Source organism: Neoarius graeffei, chromosome 12 (assembly GCF_027579695.1).
Source record: "Neoarius graeffei isolate fNeoGra1 chromosome 12, fNeoGra1.pri, whole genome shotgun sequence".
In the NCBI taxonomy this organism is placed as follows: Eukaryota; Metazoa; Chordata; class Actinopteri; order Siluriformes; family Ariidae; genus Neoarius; species Neoarius graeffei.
This window is the reverse complement of record NC_083580.1, coordinates 44,329,296-44,356,135: the sequence shown is the minus strand read 5'-3', so window position 1 is coordinate 44,356,135 and position 26,840 is coordinate 44,329,296. Positions and strand designations below refer to the sequence as shown.

At 43.3% G+C, this 26,840-nt stretch overlaps 1 protein-coding gene across 1 annotated transcript in view; it reads right to left on the bottom strand.

Moving 5' to 3' along the window:
- Positions 1–3,248: 3,248 nt before the first annotated feature.
- The window catches only part of c6 (complement component 6), a 194,797-nt gene continuing 171,205 nt past the window's right edge, over positions 3,249–26,840 (bottom strand). Inside the window, exons 18-22 of the mRNA XM_060934862.1 lie at positions 22,607–22,739; positions 16,515–16,709; positions 14,392–14,479; positions 12,704–12,936; positions 3,249–3,430 (exon numbers count right to left, since the gene is read on the bottom strand). Of these exons, the coding sequence (XP_060790845.1) occupies positions 3,249–3,430; positions 12,704–12,936; positions 14,392–14,479; positions 16,515–16,709; positions 22,607–22,739 (831 nt within the window). The remainder of the gene's footprint in view (positions 3,431–12,703; positions 12,937–14,391; positions 14,480–16,514; positions 16,710–22,606; positions 22,740–26,840) is intronic.

Sequence of the window (26,840 nt, the reverse complement as noted above, 5' to 3'; positions counted from 1 at the left end):
TCATGTCCACCAGGAAAGTGCCTATAATAGGCATGTGAGCATCAGAACTGGACCATGGAGCAATGGAAGAGGGTGGCCTGGACTGGGTTGTGAGCAGGCATCAATGATACAGAAATGACATTGATTAAAGTCAGACAGCATGAAAGGGGAGGAGTTGGGGTGGAGGTGGGTTGCAAAATAGCTTGCAGAGGAAGCAGCAAAGGTAGGCAAGATAAAGCAACTTAAATAAGGTGCTCTAGGAGAGATTTGCCAATAGATTGTGTAGAAAGGAATCAGCTGACTTGACAGCTGATCTGGGCTAGCTGAGATCAGCTGCAGTCAGCTGATATAGCTGGGTTTGAGGACTGAGCTTGACTTCATGGCCTCCCAGAACTATGCTATGCTCGATTTCTGCATGACTCCAGCTCACACTGATTGATGTAAGCAGAACATAGTAATTTTCTTTAATTTTAGGTCTATCATTATTGTAAGAGATTGTATAATGCAAATGGAAAATATAATATAACACACACTGTTATAGAATTCGAGGCAGCATGGTGGTGTAGTGGTTAGCACTGTCGTCTCACAGCAAGAAGGTCCTGGGTTTGAGCCCAGCTGCTAATGAGGGCCTATCTGTGTGGAGTTTGCATATTCTCCCCGTGTCTGCGTGGGTTTCTTCCAGGTGCTCCGGTTTCCCCTAAAGGCATGCAGGTTAGGCTAATTGGTGCTCTAAATTGACCATAGGTGTGAATGTGAGTGTAAATGTTTCTCTGTGTCTATGCGTCAGCCCTGTGATGACTTGGTGACTTGTCCAGGGTGTACCCCGCCTCTTACCCATAGTCAGCTGGGATAGGCTCCAGCTTGCCTGCGACCCTGTAGGACAGGATAAGCGGCTACAGATAATGGATGGATGGATGTTATAGAATTTGGCCAAAATTAGTAATAATATTAGAATATTGTGAAATTGCACAGTCTGAAACTGGCTTAAGACCAGGCTATGTTTTAAGTTATTTCAAATGCTTTTTTGGATTTGGTTACCAGTTTGTGACGCATCTCTGTAAGTGCCTGCACTTTTGACACTCCCAACCAATCAGGTTGCAAGTACAGGCCAAGAGAGAAAAACAAACATGGAGGATAATGTGTTGGTGAAACACTGTCAATGAGAATATTTGAGGAGACTTACAGTTGATTGCTGAATCAAAAATATTTCATTGGCAATATTCCAGTGTTGTAATATAAATTAAAATAACAGTATGTGTATTTTGGAGGCATTTTACTGGTACATAATGTGATGTCCCACGGTACATGTATTCAAGTCACACAAGCAGCTCAAACTCTCTTGCTCGCTTGTTGTTTGCCTCCAAAGCTACAGTGAAGGCAAACAACCTCCTCATTGACACAGTTACATCAATCTTTATTTCATGTTTATTTTTATACTGACTGTCATCTTTATTACACCAATCTTCATTTAACCTCTTCAGGCCTAGGGTGCTGGGAGGTGTGGCTTGCCAAGACAGACATACCCAAAATTAATAAAACATATTTCGACAATTATCAGATCATAAAATACATTTCCAGTGTCAGTAACATTGTCACTGTTACTATGCCTGAGTAAATTGTGATAAACTAAAGGAGAAATGTAGTTTTTATCCTCACCTAAAGTTTATTCTAGAATATACAGTGGATAACACCATGATGGCAATGGTCCTATGGACAAAGCTGTTACTTTTTTTTCCATTCAGCAACTCCCTGATTATAACTGGGGAAGAAAAAAAATATAAATACCACAAAGTACATAGATACTACAAAAAAAAAAAAAAGTTTAGAACTTACCAAAACAGCACTTTTTGAACTTTTTACTGGGAGTCAATTGTAGTTCCAGGTCCAGAGGTTTTAGGAAATTAATATTTCATCAATTTTTCTCACAATAATTAATCTTCCAAGCAAGCTGGACTAATTAGTTAGCCAATACTAGCAAGGACAATAAGAGCTGATAAGAGTTATTATGGTTGCAGTATGTGCAATGCATCTTCATAGTCTCTAATAAATAATAAGCAATTATTGGACGAGGTTGAACAAAATATCATGATTTGTTAGGGTCGAGCAAGCAATTATTTGCCTCTGCTGAAAGCAGAGGCAAATAATTGTTTGCGAGACAAGAACAAATTATGATATTTTGTGAAAACCAAGTTCAATAATTGTTTGATCATTCAATTTTTTTTGAAATACTGATTATAAAGTTAGGCGGCACGGTGGTGTAGTGGTTAGCGCTGTCGCCTCACAGCAAGAAGGTCCTGGGTTCGAGCCCCGTGGCCGGCGAGGGCCTTTCTGTGCGGAGTTTGCATGTTCTCCCCATGTCCGCGTGGGTTTCCTCCGGGTGCTCCGGTTTCCCCCACAGTCCAAAGACATGCAGGTTAGGTTAACTGGTGACTCTAAATTGACCGTAGGTGTGAGTGTGAATGGTTGTCTGTGTCTATGTGTCGGCCCTGTGATGACCTGGCGACTTGTCCAGGGTGTACCCCGCCTTTCGCCCGTAGTCAGCTGGGATAGGCTCCAGCTTGCCTGCGACCCTGTAGAACAGGATAAAGCGGCTAGAGATGATGAGATGAGATGAGATGAGATTATAAAGTTCATGCAACAAGTTTTTCATGTTTTCTCTGTTTTTACTTTCAATTAAAGAAGCTAAATTATTGACAATTTGGGGAAGTAAGCCACATTGACAAAAGTGTGGAGTAACTGCACACGAGCAAACCATTATTTGCAGCAAAATGGCTTTCCAGCATAATGCGCATGAACAGACCATTATTTGTAAGCAGATATTTGCAGTTCGCTCAGCCAATCAAAACGGTGTAAAAAATCATTTGAATGATAAGTATTAATCTGTTTTAGCACTGAATATAGTGTGAGACTAAAGGCCTCGTACAAATGCAAAATATACAAAAATTAAATTTTTAAAAATTGTGAATTAAAGGTTCTATTAGGTGTTAGTTACTAAACGCTAACCATTTGGTGTAAAGGATGAAACTATACATTAATGTTTCACTAAATTCTCACTATAAAGGCCAAGACACACATTACACTTGAAAATAACTTTATTCATTATAGTGTTCCACATAAATATTTAATACAAAGTAATTCTGAAAATGTATAGAAAATGTAAGCTCTGTGGTTGACGATATCAGTATAAAACCCTAAATGATCAGGTATACATACAGGATTGGTATGTCAGAGTTAGCCATTCTGTGTGTAAATATTGAGTATAAATCAATTTAGGGGCTTTTACATACACCTTCATGAATAATTTCCAAGTCAAAGCCGCTGCACTTCGTGGCAGCCATGTTACACAGATTGAAGGTCCTCTGGCGCTGAAGTCTTGGGATGTTCACACAGTAGGTTTGTCCCTCAGTCTTTGGACAATCTCTGGGAACTTTGCACACACACACACCCGACACTGGGGATAAAAAAGAGGACCAAAAACAGCTGTTTTAAACTCGTCAGAATATGATAGGTATAGTATTTACAAATTAGTTAGGACATTAGCCTACTCAGACAGATTTGGCACTATTTTAGTTGCTCTATTTTTGATGTTAGTATATTAGCTAGTCAGTGTGCTCCTATATTAGCTTGTAGTATAGAAATTTATTATTGCTATACTGCTATATGAGTGGGCGGCACAGTGGTGTAGTGGTTAGCACTGTCGCCTCACAGCAAGAAGGTTCTGGGTTTGAGCCCAGTGGCTGACAGGGGCCTTTCTGTGTGGAGTTTGCATGTTCTCCCCATGTCTGTGTGGGTTTCCTCCAGGTGCTCCAGTTTCCCCCACAGTCCAAAGACATGCAGGTTAGGCTAATTGGTGGCTCTAAATTGACCATAGGTATGAATGTGAGTGTGAATGGTTGTTTGTCTCTATGTGTCAGCCCTGCGATGACCTGACGACTTGTCCAGGGTGTACCCCGCCTCTTGCCCATAGTCAGCTGGAATAGGCTCCAGCTTGCCTGCAACCCTGCACACGATAAGCGGTTACGGATAATGGATGGATGCTACATGAGTTTTATAATTAACCATGCATGCACATTAGTAAGATCATTGGTGATAATAAAATATTAGCTGATCTAGACACTGTACTAGTATGCTAGCTAGTCCTTTAACTGTGATCCTATTTTAGCTATTGCTTTAGCTATGATAGTATATTAGCTGGCTAATTAGTTATGCTTGTATATTCCATTAGATATTCTATCGTCTCGTCTCGTCTTCTTCCGCTTTATCTGGGACCGGGTCGCGGAGGCAGCAGTCTAAGCAGGGAAGCCCAAACTTCCCTTTCCCCAGACACCTCGGCCAGCTCCTCGGGAAGAACACCGAGGCGTTCCCAGGCCAGCCGAGAGACATAGTCCCTCCAGCGTGTCCTGGGTCTTCCCCGGGTCCTCCTCCCGGGGGGACATGCCTGGAACACCTCCCCAGGGAGGCATCCAGGAGGCATCCGAAAAAGATGCCCGAGCCACCTCAGCTGATTCCTCTCGATGTGGAGGAGCAGCGGCTCTACTCCGAGCTCCTCCCGAGTGACTGTGCTTCTCACCCTATCTCTAAGGGAGCGCCCAGCCACCCTGCGAAGGAAACTCATTTCGGCCGCTTGTATCCGCAATCTTGTTCTTTCGATCATTACCCAAAGCTCATGACCATAGGTGAGAGTCGGAACGTAGATCGACCAGTAAATTGAGAGCTTCGCCTTTTGGCTCAGCTCCTTCTTCACCACGACGGACCGGTAAAGCGACCGCATCACTGCGGAGGCTGCACCGAGCCGCCTGTCGATCTCGCGCTCCATCCTTCCCTCACTCGTGAACAAGATCCCGAGATACTTAAACTCCTCCACTTGAGGCAGGACTTCTCCACCAAGCCCCTCCTAGAACTGCCACCTTATTGTGGTGGAGGGGTTTGTGTGCTTGAATGATCCTAGGAGCTATGTTGTCAGGGGCATTATGCCCCTGTCAGGGTTTCCCAAGGCAGACAGGTCCTAGGTGACAGGCCAGACCAAGAGCAGTTCACCAAAACCCCTATGGAGAAAAAAACGAGGACCGTGACGTCGCCCGGTATGATGCAGCCGGGGCCCCACCCTGCAGCCAGGCCCGGGGTTGGGGCTCGTATGCGAGCGCTTGGTGGCCGGGCCTTTGCCCATGGGGCCCGGCCAGGCTCAGCCCGAAGAGGTGACGTGGGCCCAACCTCCTGTGGGTTCACCACCCACAGAGGTAGCAGTAGGGGACTGGTGCAGTGTGGATTGGGTGGCAGCCGAAGGCAGGGGCCTCGACGACCTGATCCCCGGACACAGCGGCTGGCTGTTGGGACATGGAATAGATATTCTATAGTATAGTTTATTTGGCATGCAAGTATATTATGTAGTTCTTCTTATCTTTGTTTTTATCTTTGTTAGCTAGTCTATTAGCTATGCTACTATACTGGCTATTTAATAAGTTATTCTAGTTATGCTCAGATTTATTGGCAGCCTTGAAGTTTTTGCAGTTTTTCTGGAAATAAAAAATAAGCTAAGAATAAACAAAGACAACCTAAACCTTTTTGCAAAAAGTTCATATCACTGTTTAAATGTAACCAAAACAGTGTAAATAATGTGTAGTACCTGTCTCAAATAACAGGTTGCATATTTCTCCATAACTGTATATAAGGAGTAAAAAGACATACATATCTGTGCATCAATAAAAGAATCTGATTGGTACAACTTTGTTGTTTATGTCTTAACCAACAGCATGATTGGCTCTTTTTACTGGAGAGAAAGGACTCGTATAGTACAGCCTATAAGTTGAGTGTTATGCACTGTCACATTAATAATTTAAGCAGTGGTTCAGACTCTGTTCATCTGATCACAAATATATACAGGTACTAGAGTTATACAACCCCGATTCCAAAAAAGTTGGGACAAAGTACAAATTGTAAATAAAAACGGAATGCAATGATGTGGAAGTTTCAAAATTCCCTATTTTATTCAGAATAGAACATAGATGACATATCAAATGTTTAAACTGAGAAAATGTATCATTTAAAGAGAAAAATTAGGTGATTTTAAATTTCATGACAACACCACATCTCAAAAAAGTTGGGACAAGGCCATGTTTACCACTGTGAGACATCCCCTTTTCTCTTTACAACAGTCTGTAAACGTCTGGGGACTGAGGAGACAAGTTGCTCAAGTTTAGAGATAGGAATGTTAATCCATTCTTGTCTAATGTAGGATTCTAGTTGCTCAACTGTCTTAGGCCTTTTTTGTCATATCTTCCATTTTATGATGCGCCAAATGTTTTCTATGGGTGAAAGATCTGGACTGCAGGCTGGCCAGTTCAGTACCCAGACCCTTCTTCTACACAGCCATGATGCTGTAATTGATGCAGTATGTGGTTTGGCATTGTCGTGTTGGAAAATGCAAGGTCTTCCCTGAAAGAGACGTCGCCTGGATGGGAGCATATGTTGCTCTAGAACCTGGATATACCTTTCAGCATTGATGGTGTCTTTCCAGATGTGTAAGCTGCCCATGCCACATGCACTAATACAACTCCATACCATCAGAGATGCAGGCTTCTGAACTGAGCGCTGATAACAACTTGGGTCATCCTTCTCCTCTTTAGTCCGAATGACACGGTGTCCCTGATTTCCATAAAGAACTTCAAATTTTGATTCGTCTGACCACAGAACAGTTTTCCACTTTGCCACAGTCCATTTTAAATGAGCCTTGGCCCAGAGAAGATGTCTGCGCTTCTGGATCATGTTTAGATACGGCTTCTTCTTTGAACTATAGAGTTTTAGCTGGCAACAGCGGATGGCATGGTGAATTGTGTTCACAGATAATGTTCTCTGGAAATATTCCTGAGCCCATTTTGTGATTTCCAATACAGAAGCATGCCTGTATGTGATGCAGTGCCGTCTAAGGGCCCGAAGATCACGGGCACCCAGTATGGTTTTCTGGCCTTGACCCTTATGCACAGAGATTCTTCCAGATTCTCTGACTCTTTTGATGATATTATGCACTGTAGATGATGATATGTTCAAACTCTTTGCAATTTTACACTGTTGAACTCCTTTCTGATATTGCTCCACTATTTGTCGGCACAGAATTAGGGGGATTGGTGATCCTTTTCCCATCTTTACTTCTGAGAGCCGCTGCCACTCCAAGATGCTCTTTTTATACCCAGTCATGTTAATGACCTATTGCCAATTGACCTAATGAGTTGCAATTTGGTCCTCCAGCTGTTCCTTTTTTGTACCTTTAACTTTTCCAGCCTCTTATTGCCCCTGTCCCAACTTTTTTGAGATGTGTTGCAGTCATGAAATTTCAAATGAGCCAATATTTGGCATGAAATTTCAAAATGTCTCACTTTTAATAATAATAATAATAATAATAATAATAATAATAATAATAATAATAAATTTTATTTGTAGCCCCTTTCAAGGTACCCAAGGACACTTTACAGTACAGAATGTTAAAATACTAGAATGTTAAAACAATAGCAAGATGGGTAATAAAATAATAAAAAAAAATGCAGGTCAGTAATATATGTAAAAGGAAAAGAAACAAATAAAAATCAATAAGTACATGGTAAAAGGCATTGTATCATGATACAAAATATAATCAGAGAAAGAAGCAAATAAAATAAAATAAATGGGATAAAATAATAAAAATCAATAAGATATCATTGTGCAGGGAAAGCAAGGCTGAAGAGGTGAGTTTTAAGCGTGGATTTGAATGACAAAAGGGAAGTGCATTGTCTCAGTGAAAGTGGGAGGTTGTTCCAGAGTTTAGGGCCGGCAACACTAAATGCCCTGTCACCCATGGAGCGGAGGTTCGTGGAGGGGATGGACAAAAGAAGCATGTCAGAGGAGCATAAAGTGCGAGTGGGTAGGTATGGGTTAAGGAGACTAGTGAGGTATGTGGGTGCTAGGTTGTGTTGGGCCTTGTAGACAAGCAGGAGAATTTTGAATTGGATGCGATATTGAACAGGAAGCCAGTGTAATTGATGGAGGATGGGTGTTATGTGATGCCAAGGTCTGGTGTGTGTGAGTAGTCTAGCTGCAGAGTTTTGGATGTATTGTAATCTGTTGATAGATTTAGCTGGAAGACCAATGAGCAGGGCATTGCAATAATCAAGTCTAGAGGTGATGAAAGCATGAACGAGGGCAGTAGTAAGGCTGAGAGAAGGGCGGAGTTTGGAGATGGTATTAAGATGAAAAAATGCAGTTTTAGTGATATGTTTTATATGTGAGTCAAAGGAGAGAACAGAATCGATAATGACACCCAGGTTTTTTACTTCAGATTAGGTAGTGGTGAAGTAGCCAGGAATGGAAAACTGTGTAGTGTTTAACTTTTTCAGCAATGTCGGAGTGGCGATGACTATGGCTTCTGTCTTGGTATGGTTGAGTTTTAGAAAATTATGTGTCATCCAGTTGCTTATATCGTTGAGACAGGTGGACAGTTGTGAAAGGGGAAGTGAGTGAGAGGGTTTAGAGTGAATGTAAATTTGTGTGTCATCAGCATAGCAGTGAAAGTGTAGGCCATGCTGGCAGAGAATGTAACCCAGGGGGAGAATGTAGATGATGAAGAGCAGGGGGCCTAGAACAGAACCTTGGGGAACACCATGGAGGAGGGGTGCACTAGGGGACCGGAAATCACCAATGGAGACAAACTGTTCCCTACCCGTGAGATAAGACCTAAACCAGGAAAGTGCAGTGCCAGTGATGCCCAGAAGAGTTTCTAGCCGTGTAAGTAGAGTGTTGTGGCAAACCGTGTCAAATGCAGCCGTCAGGTCGAGCAACAGGAGGATGCTGAAGTGTCCTGTGTCAGCAGCTATCAGTAGGTCATTGACGACCTTCACAAGGGCCATTTCTGTGCTATGTTTAGCCCTGAAGCCAGACTGCAGTTCCTCCCACAGGCTACACGCCGTCATGTGGTCCTGGAGCTGTGAGGCCACAGTACGCTCTAGCAGCTTGGAGATGAAGGGAAGGTTTGAAATAGGGCGGTAGTTTTTAAAATCATCCACTGCAGCTCCAGATTTTTTTTATTACAGGCATGATGGCTGCAGTTTTTAAAGAATTAGGAACAACGCCTGTCTGGAGAGAAGTGTTGATGATGTTGGCAAGGAGGGGACAGAGAGTTGGCAGGCAGGCTTTGACTAGAGGGGTGGGCATGGGGTCCAGGAGGCAGGTGGTAGGCCTGGCCTTGGTGGCAAGATCGTGGACAGTTTCTTCACTAATAGCAGAGAAGAAGGACAACAGTTGAGGGGGGGTTATGGGGAGAGATGGGCCATCATTCAAAGTGGGTGAAGAGAGAGACTGTAGCTGGTTGTAGATGGTACTGATCTTGTTTCCGAAATAGTTCAGAAACTCACAGCAAAGATCTGTTGATGGTGTAAGTGGGAAGGGTTTTGAAGGTTGGAGGATTTTGTTCACAGTGAAGAAGAGAGCTCTGGGGTTGCTCTGACCTTTGCTGATGATCGCGCTGTAATAACAGGACTTAGCCTTGTTAAGGGCTTCCTTATAGGCCAGAACATGGTCTTTATAGGCTTGTAAGTGGACAGTTAGCCCAGTCTTTCTACTGAGCCGCTCAAGCCTATGGCCAGCTGCCTTCATTGCCCTCAGCTCAGGTGTAAACCACGGAGCTGAGTGAGAAAAGGAGACGGTACATGTTTTCAGGGGGGCAAGTTTGTTGAGTGTACAGGAGAGGTTGGAGTTATAGGATGTTACAAGGTCATCAGAGGACGGACTGAGTGGTAGGACTGAAAGTCGGGATTGTAGTAGGTCAGATAACTCAGCCGTGTTGATGTTTCTGGTGTTCTGATATGTGATGGAGCGAGGGGGGCGGAGGCGGTGATGAGACACAGGGACAGCAAGATGGAAAAGAATGGCTATATGGTCAGAGATAGCGAGGTCTTTAGGGACAATGTCATGTGGGGATGTTCCACTGGAGCATACAAGATCAAGAGTGTGATCTTTTGAGTGTGTAGGGAAATGTATGTGCTGAGTAAAATCATAGCAGTTTAAAACATTTAAAAATTGATGGGCAAAGTTACAATGGTAAGAGTCAACATGTATGTTAAAGTCACCCAGAACAAGAATGGAGGAATACTTGGGACATAGAGAAGAGAGCATTTCAGTAAATTCAGTTATAAAAACAGAGGATACCTTTGGGGGTCTGTATACCAGTAAAATGAATAATGGTAGGCTCCCAGTAAAACCTAAAGCAAGACACTCAAAAGATGTAAAAACCTGCAGGGGCACAGACACAACTTTAAAACAAGAGCGATGTATTACAGCCAGACCTCCCCCGCGCCCTGACAGGTGGGGTTTATCAAGGAAAGTATAACCTGGAGGCGCAGCTTCATTTAGCGACATATACTCATTAGGAAGTTGCCAAGTCTCTGTTAAACACAAAGTCCAAGTCTTCATCTGTTGTTAAATCGTTGATGAATGGCCCTTTGTTATTAAGGGATCACACGTTTAAAAGAGCAAATGACAACAGTGTGGTAGAGCCATGTGTTAGAGATGGCTCAGATAATTTTGCAGTACATAAATTGTCCACATTTACAGAGCGCTCCTCAGCAACACCGGTGTATTTGCAATACTGATTCCAGATAGAATCAATGTTATTGGAGTGGGAGAAATGGGAAAGCGACCTACGAGAGCCTCTATGGATGTATTTCGGCCGACAACGTAGAATGCCAAGGTGTTGGTGTATTTTAAGGGCGTTGGGGATTTTATACGAGTCCTTGCGTAGGCTGTGCAGGAATGCCGCTGAATATTTTAAGGCCATCGTTGAGTGCAACAGTTCATGCAGGAATTGACAGAGCACTGGTGACAGCAGCCAGAGCCCCTGGACAAGGCTCCAGAGCAGCACCACCATATGTCGCATCGGGAGGAGTGGGAGACAGAGGCAAGCAGATGTAATGACTCGTATCGCCGCGAGTTCACGGCAGGGGCATAATCTGCAGTGGTGGCCTAGGGAAATCTAGTGCGTTAGCCAACAAGAGCGGCCACCGACAAGCATAAGTAAGGGGGCTTACCCACTGAAACAGAAAGCAAGACACCTACTAAGTTGTCCTGGGCTACCGATGAGAGGGCTCGCACAGATAAGCCTACATGAATCTAGTACGTTAGCCAGGCAGAGTAACCACTGGCATGCATAAGGGACCTACTCACTAAGTAGCAACCAATGTCAGCAGAGTACCCCCGAGAGGGCTCGCACAGAAACGTGGCACAACAGGCACTCACCGACAGACCATCCCACGATGACAGTTGATCTGGAGTCAAATACAATCCACAGGTAATCCGCAACACTCCACTCAGCAGATGATCCAGAGTCAGATACAATCCATAGGTAATCCAAACAGTTAAGGCCACTCGTAGTAGAGTAGAATCATAGGTAGCCCTGAGGTTAGGGAAAACGTTTGCTCACCAGTGGCATAATACACGTACAGCAGTAATTAATCCACTCGCAATGGAGAAGGTAGGGTCCACAAGTTATAATGCTGGGTTTAGGGAGACCGTTTTGGTCCAGTTGGCCAACTCAATCCACAGGTTATAGCGGGGGGTAGCCTATGCCTTCCAACAGTTCACTCGTGTAACCCCAGGCAGAGTTGAAACATCCGGGGATGTGGGTCAAACAGGTAGCCTGATGCTTAGCGCACAGGTAAACAGGCCAGCAAACACACATCCAATAAAATAATCAAACGGTCAGCGACCCAGACGTACGTTTAGTAAGAAAGTTCATTGAATTCGGATGGCTAAACTGACATGACAATAAATACTAGGCAGAATAGATGAAGATAGGCAGAGGTCAACCACAAACAGACCCGGGGAGTAGCGGCAGCCAAACGCGCCAGCGTTCACTCACAACCGGAAACCGGAAATAGAAAAAAAAAAGCGATGTCATGACATTTGATATGTTGTCTATGTTCTATTGTGAATACAATATCAGTTTTTGAGATTTGTAAATTATTGCATTCCGTTTTTATTTACAATTTGTACTTTGTCCCAACTTTTTTGGAATCGGGGTTGTAGAATAGTGGCTCAAGGAGGCATCATAGGACCTGTATCACATGATTAATCCAGGGAATTTACAGGAGCTAGTAATTTGCCTTTATCACTTTATGACAGCATATCAACAAACTTATTATCTCTTGTGAAAATGGAAACAGCAATTATAAGAGCCTGGTACAGGCCATTTCAGAGACAAGTTTTTAGTCTTTACTACTTTACTGAGACTGACACTGACTCACTGATAGTGGGTAAAAGGATTCACTGTGTTAAAGGGCACAGATCAGGTTTAGAATGTGACTCACATGAAAATCACTAAAATATAAACATATAACACAGGAAGTCAATTATGCATATGTTATGTAGGAAATGTAGTACTTTGGCTTCAAAGTTTCAATTTTACATTTTGCAATTGCGAAGCCCACCAGCAGCAACTGAATGAAAGTAATGACTCAGCCCATGGCAATGACCCATACTGATTCATTTGATGTATTGACTCATTCAGAAAGACTGAATCAGTCATGAATGAAATGTCTACTCAGACGATTGGCTGCACTGAAAAATCTTCAGCAGTGAATTAACATTTACAGCTGGTATTGTACATGTTGTCACTGTCATTCATTCTGTTAATTCTATTAATGTAGATAAATAACAACTCTTGCCTGCAGAAGTGTGTGTATCGTGTTACTCATAACAGATGTACCTGAGCAGGTCTCCCACTCATAACAGGTGTCTGATCCACATGGCTGTTGTACTGAGCTTTTCTCAGAAATGCTGGCCCTGAACCTGGCCCAGTTCACGTCACCTTTACAAGGACCATTATTAATGAAGTGCAGCTTGTCCTCATGGCAACGATCAGCATGAAAGGAGCAGAAAGATATCATCCTGGCACTGCCTTTTGTCACATCCAAAGCACAAATGTCGTTCTTATACTTCCTACAAAAGATTAATGGATTTTCCATAACACATAGGTAATTTTCATGTCCACATAATGTAATGAAAATAATTGCTAATATAAGGCATAAGACATAATCAATTCTAACACACCCGGGTGGCTTGATACAGCCCAACATGAAGCAGACCACAGTGATTTGTCAATAATTACAATTTTTAGTTTTCACACTCAATCAATCAATCATGTCGAGCAAGCTCGGACCCCCACGACCCTGCCTCTCCAACCGACTTTATCCTGCACTGCCGCAGGCAGTTCTTCTGCTAGACAGCCCGTGTCGTCCCACAGTTGATTGATGTAGGTACGTGTGGGACGACCCACAGAGGTAGTACCGTGTTTGGGCTGCCATAGAAGGAGCTCGCTAGCCAGCTCTTCCTTGTTGCACCAGCAGTGGCCAGCAAACTGTAATCTTCTCTCCTGGATGGTTGCTGATATGGGGGGGAATAAATCCGTATAGTTCTTTATTTGTTAGATAGTCTTTCCAGGAGATATTTAAAGCTGTTCTTAACATTCTTATAAAGGCACCATCAAGTGAGGATTGGAGTTTGGAGGTGAGTGTCCAGGTAGTTGACCCATAAACCAGGACAGATTCAATGGTGACTCTGTTAAGCCATAGTTTTCACACTATTTTATTGTTTCTATTTATATTTATTGTTATGGAACATCTATGAGAAGTTAGTTATCAATTCATAATAGCAGCCTCATCAGCCTCTGTTTTTTTTTGTTCTTGAAGTTAACTAGAAACAACATACCTTGTCATGTGACTGCAAACTCCTCTGTACCTTTGATTGTTACTGTTACAAAGTGCTCAGGCACAGGGACCCAAAGGTCACAAGTGCCCTAACAGCCTGCACTCAGTAAAACCCACTGTTCCAAGGTTGACCCTCAAGAGACCCTAAAAGGCCTGCAGCAATATACAAGGGCTACATGGACTCCCAAACAGGTTATCTACAGGTATGACTGAAAATATGTCATGTAAGCACAGGGTGGCTGGACTGTGAGTTACTTTTTGCTGTGCATGCACCCACCGCCCCAGATGCTGGGGGGAGGTGGTTGGGCAGGAGGCTTTCTTGCCCAGGGAATCTTGATTTCATAATATGTCCATGGATAACTGTATGTCCTCTGGGTGCTTCGGTTTCCCCCACAGTTCAAAAGACATGCAGGTTAAGTACAATGGGGCCACTGTAATTGTCGCAAGCTGTCATGGTTTCCCAGCCATAATGTATGTACATATATATCTCGCTATGGCAAAGCTAATAAAATTAAATTTAAAATTATGTTTTCTCCTATTAAACACCATTGTAACTGTCCAAGCATTATCAATATCCCACTGTGACATCAAATGCTAAGTGAAGGTATCCTTTAAAATCTGAATACTTGTGTCCCTGCCTCACACCAAAAAATTTGTCCCTGAATGTGGGTAATTAATAAGCACTCACCTGCAGTCTTCTCGAGGAATGCAGACACATGTGCCACCCACACGCCGTTCTCCCAACCCACAGCTGCTATCTGGTATAAAGGGCTCATCTGTGTTCAAATAATAATGTTCATTATATATTTTTAACAAATGTAATAACAACTCACACCTATAAGCAGGTTTCTACCATTTCAACAACAAAAAACTTTAAGAAAAACTATTTCACATTTCACCTTGCTTTGACCTTGACCCTGTTGGGACCAATTCTCAAATCTAGTAAGTTGATTTGCTGGTTACTCTGACAATTCCATATAAATTCTACAAACATTCAACCACTCTTTCTTAAGATGTCATGCTAACACAGATTTTCAGACAGACACAGATGGCAAAAATCATAGCAAGAAAATAGGCCTTGAGTACATGAACATGTATATGTAAGTAATATTTGTGTATGATATACAGGAAGGAAACTATTAAAGAAAAACTATTTCAGACATTTGACCTTGCTGTGGCTGACCCTATTTGGGTCACTTCCAGAATCGAGTCAGTTGATTTGCTAGTTACAATGCTAATTCCAGCTAAATTCTCACACTTGAGAATGAATATCTCAGGATGATCAGATGGACAGACAATAGGGGGAAAAAAAAAAATATATATATATATATATATCATTATCTCTAGCCGCTTTATCCTGTTCTACAGGGTCACAGGCAATCTGGAGCCTATCCCAGCTGACTACGGGCGAAAGGCGGGGTACACCCTGGACAAGTCGCCAGGTCATCACAGGGCTGACACATAGACACAGACAACCATTCACACCTACGGTCAATTTAGAGTCACCAGTTAACCTAACCTGCATGTCTTTGGACTGTGGGGGAAACCGGAGCACCCGGAGGAAACCCACGTGGACACGGGGAGAACATGCAAACTCCACACAGAAAGGCCCTCGCCAGCTACGGGGCTCGAACCCGGACCTTCTTGCTGTCTCTCTCTCTCTCTCTCTCTCCCATATATATATATATATATATATATATATATATATATATATATATATATATATATATATATATACAGAGAGAGAGAGAGAGGCACGATGAAGTGGTTAGCACTGTTGCCTCACAGCAAGAAGGTCCTGGGTTCAAGCCCAGCAGCCGACGAGGGCCTTTCTGTGTGGAGTTTGCATGTTCTCCCCATGTCTGCGTGGGTTTCCTCCGGGTGCTCCGGTTTCCCCCACAGTCCAAAGACATGCAGGTTAGGCTAATTGGTGGCTCTAAATTGATCGTAGGTGTGAGTGTGAATGGTTGTCTGTGTCTATGTGTTAGCCCTGTGATGACCTGGCGACTTGTCCAGGGTGTACCCTGCCTCTTGCCTATAGTCAGCTGGGATAGGCTCCAGCTTGCCAGTGACCTTGTTGGACAGGATAAGCACCTACAGATAATGAATGGATGGATATATATATATATATATATATATATATATATATATATATATACGTTATGTTATATGTTATATGTTGTGTGTATATATATATATATATATATATATATATATATATATATATATATATATATACACACAACAGTCTTAGGCACATGCAAAGAAATGCTGTAGACAAAAAATGGCTTAAAAAAATAAAGAAATGTAGTGTTTCACCATAAAAAAAAATTTATAAACAGCAGTAAGCCATAATAAATAAAGCGAACATTTGGAACTCTAAAATGTTTTTCTATCTGACTCAATAATGTCAAAGTCATAAAATAGAAATCTATAACAACGTTCGTATGAAACAAATAGGGTGCCCCAGACTTTTGCACAATACTGCAGTACTGTGTGTATATATATATATATATATATATATATATATATATATATATATATATATATACACACACACACACAGTTTGGTTAATGTGATATTCTCACAACAAAACATCAAGTTCAAGGTCTTCCATGCTTGCAGTGTTAATGTGCTCTTGTCTTGTGTGGATATACTGTACTACACAGCAATGGAAATGCAAAAGCTTATGTGAAAGGTTACTGAACCTCAGTTGACATGCTCTCAAGTAAACAAGCACGGAACAGAAATTAAACACCACTGATTAAACAAACAACTGGAATTTTCCAAGATGTGGATTTTAATTGTACCACTTTTGCAGTGTATGTCATCAGGGATGGATGGGTCCCAGGTGAGTGCATTAGTGCAAGTGTAGTAATATGGTCCTGATGGACTCATGGCACTGTCCGAGCAGCTCAGAGAGAAACTGGAGCCAATATTGTACTCCTCTTTGCTTGGGCTTATGTTCATGTCATTTGGCACTTTAGGTCTGGAACATATCACCTCTGTAAAGAAGTGAATGCAGAACACAGAAGTCATTGCACAGGACAATTCCTTTCAGGATTTTAATCGGTAAAATTACCCTGTAACAGCATATCCCTAGATGTTTTATTCTTCTTATACAAAAGCAATTTACCAACTATTACAATTTTTTTTACTTAATAAAGAAGGTCACATACTTTTTATCCCCTTATTGTTACATTTAATACTGTGGAACATCAGCAAAACATGATCCTATTATTACATGACACTCTCATGAATGAAAGAATGGCAAATTACAACAAGCACAATAATATAAACCTGTGATTTGTGGCTGAAAATTATTTAAAACCTTTTGACCAATCAGGATCCAGAATTCAATACATTATTGTTTGCTACATTATCATTTCTGTAGTACCAACTTACACAGGGACTTGTATGGTGGATACTTCAAACAACAGGAAGACTGTTGAAGGAACAACTGTTTATACCTGCTATAATGTAAGCAATAACTAAGTAACTGATTAACTTAATTGTTTCACTGACATTCCACAACATTAAAATATAACTATAAATGGATAACAATTACAATATTCTTTAAAAATTTAAGATAAAGGTTTTGTTTTGCACTGATGTAGCTAGCAAATTGTCATGCTCCGCCCTGGACATCCACTCCGGACATTATGGATCGCTCATGCCAGAGCCGATCCGGATCCGGGACAGGAATCCCTTCTCACCCGTATTCACTTCCTGGTTTTCACTGCTGTGTATAAATAAGCCGTTCTCAGCGTTAGACTTTGCCGGAATGTCTTGTTTGCTTCTCTAGCTGTTTCTGTGCCTCTCTTGCTTCTCATGGTTTTGCTCTGTAGTGACTTTCTTGTTCATGGTTTTTGCACTAGAATTCTTCTGGTTCATGTTTTTTTGCACTAAGGGTTATTTCTGGTTCATGGTTTCTTGCACTAAGGGTCTTTTCTTGTTTGTGTTTTTTTTTTGCACTAGCGTTTTTGTCTTTGCCTGTCTCATGTTTTTGTCAAGTTGTTTGTCTCATTTTGTCTGGACTATTTTTGCCATTTGTTTTTTGTCCTGTTTGTTTACCTTTTTGCCATGCCCTTTCTTCCCTGAATTAAATCATATTTATTGGATTACTGTCTGTGTTCAGCTCTTGGATCCTAACTTCACCACACCTCCATCAATCCTAACAGTACGTTCTGGCCAACATGGATCCAGTGGAACTCGCCCATCTGAGAACAGCCATCCAGCAGCAAGGGACTCTCCTCGGGACCCACCAATAAGACCAACAACAAATTACCCAGAACCTCGCCACCCTGTATAACGCACTCAACCTTCTCACCACGCAGATGCAGCACTGTCAAGCCATGCCTACCCCTGCTTAGCCATCTCTTACTTCAGCTCCTGCCACCACCTTTCTCCATGAACTGAGACTTCCAGCGCCTCAGCCCTATGATGGAGAACCAGGTACTTGCAGATAATTTTTGTCTCAGTGTTTGTTGATCCTAGAGCTGCAACCTCTGGCCTTCCCCACAGAATGCTCCTGGGTAGCATATACAATAATGCTCCTCACTGGCAAGGCCAGAGAGTGGGGAACAGCAGTCTGGGATGCCAATGCACCCTTTTGTTCCAGTTTCAAGGATTTCTCCAAGGAGATGAGGCAAACTTTCAACCATTCTCTGTCCATCCGGGAGGCGGCCAGAGAGCTCATGGAGCTGCGGCAGGGGTCCCGGTCTACCTCAGATTACGCTATCAAGTTCCAGACATTGGCGGCTTCGTGCGGTTGGAACGAGAACGTCCAGATTGACGCATTCCGGCATGGCTTGTCCAATGCCATCAAGGATGAATTGGTATCATGGGAACTGCCGTCAGACCTCTCCAGCTTCATGGACCTCCTCAACCGCATCGACACTTGGGTCCAGCAATGGAGGAGAGAGAAGAACCGCTCCAGACTCCCCTCCTCCTCTCCACCTCCAGCCGCGTCCGTCGAACCCATGCAGGTAGACCGCGTTCGGGTGTCAGCAGAGGAACGACATCGCTGGCAGAGCACGGGGGCCTGCTTCTACTGTGGTCAGCTGAGACACATCTGCCAAGCCTACCCGCTAAAAGGACGAGCCCACCAGTGAATCAAGGGGCCCTGGTGGGCAACGCTCGGAACCAGTCCCCCGCTAATCATCCATTACTTCCTGTCATCATTATCTGTGACAACAGTATCCCCACCTCCAGGCCCTCGTCGACTCAGGGGCGGACAGGAACCTGATCTGCTCCGCCACTGCCAAGTGTCTGGGAATCCCGCTACTTGCTCTTGATGTCCCTCTCACGGTCCTGACACTCAATGGCACCGGCTTGACCAGCATCACCCACCTTACCACTCCACTCACCCTAAGGATTTCCAGTAACCACTCAGAAACCATCCAGCTTCACATCATGAACAACCCCCACGTACCCATCATCCTAGGATTACCATAGTTAATGCAGCACAATCCCCACCTTAACTGGACTATTAACTCCATCCTAGGCTGGAGTCCTTCCTGCCTGGCATCCTGTCTAAACTCCGCTCTGCCTCCCACCAAACCACCACAGCCCTCAGTCAGTGAGTTTCCTGACCTCTCTCATGTGCCTCCAGAATATCTGGACCTTAAGCTAGTTATCAGTAAGACCTTAGCAGTGTCCCTCCCTCCTCACAGACCCTACAACTGTGGTATTGACCTCCTTCCCAGGACAGTGCCACCCAAGGGATGCCTCTACTCTCTTTCTCCCGCCGAAAGACAAGCCATGGAAAAGTACATCACCGAATTGCTGGCAGCTGGGATCAACTCTCCCCCCCCCCTTCCTTCTCCCCAGCAGGGGCAGGGTTCTTTGTCAAAAAGAAGGACAAGTCACTCCACCCCTGCATTGACTATCGGGGTCTCAACGCCATCATGGTCAAGAACCGCTACCCACTACCACTCATGACCATGGCCTTTGAACTACTCCAGGGAGCCAAGGTATTCAAGCTAGAGCTACACAATGCATACCATCTCATCAGGATCAGGGAGGGGGACAAGTGGAAGACAGCCTTTAACACCACCACTGGTCACTGAGTACCTTGTGGTCCCTTTCGGCCTGACCAACATGCCTGCGGTCTTCCAGGCACTCGTTAACGATGTCTTAAGGGACTTCCTAAACATCTTCATTTTCGTGTACCTGGATGACATCCTGATCTTTTTCCACTCCCTGGAGGAACATTGGGGTCATGTCCGGCAGGTCCTCTAGCGCCTGCTAGAGAACAAGTTGTTCATTAAGCTAGAAAAGAGCGAATTTCACCAGAGCTCTGTCTTGTTTCTGGGATTCATCATTTCCCCGGCAAGGATCCAGATGGACCCCCTCAAGCTCGAAGCAGTTGCCGATTGGCTCACCCCATCTTCAAGACAAGAGCTCCAGCGCTTCCTAGGATTTGCCAACTTCTACAGGCGCTTCATTCACAACTTCAGCATGGTGGCCTGACCTCTCTCAGCCCTGACCTCGACCAAGACCCAATTCAAGTGGGGGGAGGAAGCAGAGAGCCTGTTCCATGCTCAAGCACAGGTTTACCACAGCATCCATTCTCACCACACCCGATCCAACCAAGCAGTTTATTGTTGAGGTTGACGCTTCTGAGTCAGGGGTTGGAGCTATACTTTCCCAGAGGGCCAGTGACGACAAGGTCCACCCATGCTCCTTCTCCCACCAGCTATCCCCAGCCAAATGGAATTATGACATCGATGACCGAGAACTACTGGCTGTTAAACTAGCCTTGGAGGAGTGGAGGCACTGGCTCGAGGGGTCGGAGTTCCCCTTCCTAGTCTGGACCGACCACAAGAATCTGGAGTACCTCAAGTCTGCCAAACGCCTTAATTCCCATCAAGCCTGTTGGTCTTTTCTCCCGGTTCAACTTCACACTTTCCTACCGCCCAGGCTCCAAGAACGGCAAACCCGATGCCCTGTCCAGGATGTTCTCCTCCCACCAAAAGGAGTCCAAGTAGCCTGAGATTATCCTTCCTCCATGCTGCCTGGTGGGAGCCGCCATTCTAGAGGTTGAGACGCTCATGCAGAAGGCCCTGGAGCAGGACCCCGGTGAAAGTAACCCCAACAATATTCCTCCTAACCATCTGTTTGTTCCCGGTCCTGTGCATACCCAGGTGCTGCAGTGGGGTCATGGTTCCAAGCTGGCCTGTCATCTGGGAGCTGCCCGAACCCTGGCACTCATCCAGCAGTGCTTTTAGTGGCCATCCATCAAGGAGGACATTTGGGAGTTCGTGGCAGCCTGCGACACATGCTCCTGGAACAAGACAGCCAATCAACCCCTGCCGGCTTGCTAAGACCCCTCCCGACTCCACATCGACCTTGGTCTCACATCACCCTGGACTTTGTCACAGGACTCCCCAACTCCGGTGGCAATACATGCATTCTCACTGTCATTGACCGTTTCTCCAAGACCGTTCATTTCATCCCTCTGCCCAAGCTCCCCTCAGCCAAAGAAACAGCTGAACTACTCATCCAGCACATTTTCCATCTACATGGACTGCCCACTAACATCATTTCTGACCGGGGTCCTCAGTTCACTGCACAATTCTGGAGGGCTTTCTGCAAACTCCATCGGGGCCACCTGTAGTCTCTCCTCAGGCTTCCACCTGCAGACCAATGGAAATGCAGAAGGGGCAAACCAGGCTTTGGAGGTTGCACTCAGGTGCATGGCATCCAGGGATGCCAGTTCTTGGACTAAGTACCTACCCTGGATCAAGTACACTCATAACACTCTTCCTTCATCTGCCACAGGTCTCTCACCCTTCCAGTGCTCCCAAGGTTACCAACCACTACTCTTCCCCAACTAAGAGGAGGAGGTCACCATACCCTCTGCCCAGATCTTCATATGCCACTGCAGGAGGATGTGGGCACTGGGCCGGAGAAAACTCATTCACTCCGCCCTAACATCCAAGAGGCAGGCTGACAAATGCTGCTCTAAGGTGCCCACTTACTGGGTGGGGCAACGAGTCATGCTCTCCACACGCCATCTGCCACTCAGAACCGTCTCCCACAAGCTGGCTCCCAGGTACCTAGGACCCTTCCTCATCAAAAAGGTAATCAACCCATGTTCTCTCAGACTGGCACTACCACTCACCATGCAATGCATCCACCCCACGTTTCATGTGTCACAGCTTAAACCTCTGGTCTCCTAGTTCTTTGCTCCACCCCGGACATCCACTCCGGAGATTACGGATCTCTCACACCAGTGCCGATCCGGATCGGGGACAGAAATCCTTTCTCACCCATATTCACTTCCTGGTTTTCACTGCTGTGTATAAATAAGCTGTTCTCAGAGTCAGACTTTGCCAGAACGTCTCGGTTGCTTCTCATGGTTTTGCTCTGTAGTGACTTTCTTGTTCATGTTTTTTGCACTAGCATTCTTCTGGTTCATGGTTTCTTGCACTAAGGGTCTTTTCTTGTTCATGGTTTTTTGCACTAGCATTTTTGTCTTTGCCTGTCATGTTTTTGTCAAGTTGTTTGTCTCATTTTGTCCAGACTATTTTTGCTATTTTATGTCCTGTTTGTTTACCTCTTTGCCATGCCCTTTCTTCCCTGAATTAAATCATATTTATTGGATTACTGTCTGTTCGGCTCTTGGATCCTAACTTCACACTTCCATCGATTCTTCTAACAGCAAATTATGTAAAGAATAAAATATTTAAAGGCATGCTGTTATAGGAAAATAATCAAGAGTGACTGATTACTTTCCTATTAAAAAAAATACCCCAAGCACTTTATTTACTTATATAATTCATTAGCTACCATGGCTTCATAGTCTTAGTGCAAAACAAAATCAGCAAATGTTGGACATCAAACATGTCACAGCTGATCATATGCTTTTAAGATTAGCTGATTTTCAGGGACCTACTGATGCAGCTGCCCTTTGCCTCCTCCCACGTTCCATCCTGCTTACAGCGAATGAGCTGGTAACCATCCAGCTCGAAACCAGAAAAACACACAAACTCCTCATGATCTCCATAATCATACACTTGCTTATTGATCTAAAATAGGAGAAGAAAACAGTGATGGAAAAGGTGTTTGGAAAGAAGAGACAGTGAAATATATTAAGTGAATAAAAATTAGAACATTAGAGACATAAGTATAAATGACCTATTAGAGGCCTCAAGGCAACACATTTGTATCTCTAAACATGGAAATGTGCAAGAGAGCAACACCCCCTCAAAATCTTGATAGATTTAAAATAAAACAGTTTTTTTTTCATTTGGTGACACACATGTCTCAATATTAAGTTCACTTTTTCAAAACTCTTCAGAGTTCTGTTTACCAACATCTGAGCATAACAGTTAACCTCACATCCAAAATGCATCTAAGCCTTAAAATCAACTTCTGTCAGAGCACTCACAAAGGTTCTGTCTTAACAAGAACACTTTTGCATTCATAACACAATGATCTGAAAAACATTGGTATCATGTAACATTACAAGCCAGTTTTGACAATCATTTTACATAAACCAATATTCCATTACAAAAGAACACTGTACCTCTTATGTAATAGGATGTGTTACAGTATAATTTTCAGGAATGGATCAGAAATTATGCAGCATACTTTATTTTAAGTACATAGAGACGTTTATTTTCTGCCATATTTCTGTGGATGTCTGAGGTAGAATTTGTATGATTAGTTTTGATCAGCATATATTTGAAAATGAGAGTGGTTTCACAGACTCCCACTCAAGGGCAGGGGCTGGAGGAGGCGGGCCGCCCACCTCTAATAGAAGGCATTTACATTCTTTTTTGTTTGTTTGTTTAAATAAAAAATTTCATGATGTACCGTAGAGAAGCACCAAATGGTCAGCTCTACATCAGTGCCAGCCTTGCAAGGTTCAGGATGATTTTAACCAGTTGATGGCATTTTAAACCATTTTCAACCCAGAAAATGCAGATTTTTATAGTTCTGTTTAAAGAGGTACTGCACACTTAAATGTGTTTTTTGAGCTGAAACTAAATTATATATTTCTAAAATAATTTTCAACCCATAAAATGCAGATTTTTTAGAAAAATGTTAATTTTGTCAATCTTAACATCAGCATTGATGTATTTCATCAAAGAGTTAAGAGCAAAAACCAAAGTTCAACAGTGATGTCATATATGCATTGTCTGCACTTCCACTTTTCCTTTGTTTGTGAAAATTTATTTTCATTGCTAATGATTATAATTCTGACTATTTGCTAAAAAATAATGTAAACAATATATAATACATATAATACAAGATTTTTTAAACTAGTCCAATTTTGCATACATATCGCAACTTTGGCAACACTGTCATTTGGGTTATGTTCAGACTGTCAGGCTTTTTTTCTTTCCATTTCCTGTATGGGGCTTTGTTTTATCCATCCATCCATTATTTGCAGCCGCTTATCCTGTCCTACAGGGTCACAGGCAAGCTGGAGCCTATCCCAGCTGACTATGGGCGAGAGGCAGGGTACACCCTGGACAAGTCGCCAGGTCATCACAGGGCTGAGACATAGACAAAGAGAACCATTCACACCTACGGTCAATTTAGAGCTGCCAATTAGCCTAACCTGCATGCCTTTGGACTGTAGGGGAAACCGGAGCACCTAGAGGAAACCCATGCAGACATGGGGAGAGCATGTAAACTCCACACAGAAAGGCCCGCGTCGGCTGCTGGGCTCGAACCCAGGACCTTCTTGCTGTGAGGCGACAGTGCTAACCACTACACCACCGTGCCACCCTGCTTTGTTTTATTTATTTACTTATTTATATTTTTGTGTTTCCTGTATGTGTGATATAAACATGAATTTTACATAGCATCAAAATTCCATCCATTCATCCATTATCCATAACCACTTATCCTGTGCAGGGTCGGAGGCAAGCTGGAGCCTGTCCCAGCTGGCTATGAGCGAGAGGCAGGGTACACCCTGGACAAGTCTCCAGGTCATCGCAGGGTTGACACATAGAGACAAACAACCATTCACCACTACACCACCGTGCTGCCGCATCAAAATTCATAAAAAACAAGCCTGAAATCATCAGAGCAGTCAGACCTCAACAAATTTGCAAAAATGTGATTTGAATCATATCTCATACCACATTCACATGTGGATTTGTAAAAATCAGATCTTGTGATTTTTGGCTGTTAAGACTTGCTACATATGATCGGATTTGTTGCACATCCGATCTGAATCCGAGCTTCCTGATTAACTGTCCACATTATATATTGCAAGTGATCTGATCCAATCCATGTGTGGCAATCCTCATTTTCAGTCTTATTCACACTGGTTGCTATAATAATGACATTGCTCCTGGAAGTAGTAATGACATTGCACCTGAAAGTAGAAGTAGTGGACATAAACAAATTGAAATGAAGGGTAATGAAATGGTTTTCTTATTTGCTGCATGGCAATGTGGAACAGATTTGCAAAAATGTGATTTGAATCATATTTCAAACCACATCAGAATGTAGTTTGAAACAGATTTGTAAAAATCGGATCTCATGTGACTTTTGGCTGTTCAGACTTGCAAAATATGATCAGATTCCAGTTGGACATGCACATAAATTGGATTTGGAGCACAGCACACTCATGAGGCAGCATGATTCCCCAACATGCCTTGCAGTTCCCATTTTTGACCACTAGGTTCCACTCTATGGAGCTAAATGGGGCCGTGGGCACACAGCCCTACAACTGTGCAAGAAGGTGAGCAAATCAATAGAACATTGGCTTATATCGATCAAATAGCATCATTTTTAAATAATTGTTCACCCAAAAGAGGTATTTAGTATTTCAACAAAATTTAAAATATCTGAAATTGTGAATGAGGACTTTAAAAAGATCAGATTTGGTTAATGAAGATTAAATTAGTTAAATGACTGAAATATTTGGTGGTCCACATAGGTCGCTCTTGAAACTGTGTGAAGCATTTTGAAACAGTGAACTGAGAATTGATAAATGCATGTTACAGTTTATATAAAAAGGTCTTTGTGCTCTAATTATTTTGTGACGCTTAGTAATTTGCTTGCTAGCAACTTAACCTTAAGCCTCACTCACAACCCGCCGTATGGGCTGCTACGGGCAGTCTACGGTAAAAAAAAATTGGCAAAACCGTGCTTGAGACTTGCGCGACACTTGCGTGTGTTCAGCGCCATAGAAGGTCGCAGACTGGCTGTGGAGACTTTTGGTCCTGCACATGCAAATTCTATGGGTCTTGAGACAAATCAAGAACATATACACTACATACGGGACCCATATTCCTTTTGTACGCCTGAACCAAGTCAGCAGCGCAGCTAGTAGGGGCTTTTTGCGATGACAGTAAGACTCATGAGTGACGCACGGTCATTGTATGAGTGTCATGCCTCAGAAATACGACACAAATATTCCACACTTGCTATTTGTGTGGCGCGCAAGACAGAAGTGCATCTCACTTTCTACCCCTATGTGTGGTGTGCATGCAGTGCACGCGACCTGCACGCAACACGAGGGGCAAGACTCTGGGTATATATATTGGGGAGGAACCAAGGAACCGATCGTGTAGCGTGTAGCATTGTAGAAAGGAAGAAGACCACCTCATTTGCTGTTTTTATTTGAGTATATGTTTAATTTACCATGCAAACATCAAATAATAAAACATGAGTATAAGGGAATAACACATTTTATTACACTGTAAAAAAAATCCCAACTAAATAGCCCAACAGTTTGGGCACTGAAACACACTTTGACTCCAAGCTGCTGTCCTGCTCCTACTCCTGCTGAGTGGTAGAACGGGGTGTCGGGATGTTCTTGTCCTCATCTCTGAGCATGGCACAATGGCCTGACAGCGATGATGGGATTGCACTGTCCTTACTTCTGGGCGTCGTTAGCTGAAACATACATGAAAATCAGCATATATAATATTAATTACATAAGCATATAGATACTGAAATGAATGTTTAAAGCATGTGTATTTACCTGTGAAAATACCTCTGGTGGGGTGCTGTGCCTTCTGCCGGCTTGAAGGCATACTTCTCCCTGTCCATGCAGGGCTCACCGGTGCTGCTACCATCATCATCAAATTCTTCCTCCTCCTCCTCCTCTGCTGTTTCAGGCTGGGTTACTTCACTGCTGCTCATTTCTTCTTCTTCTTCTT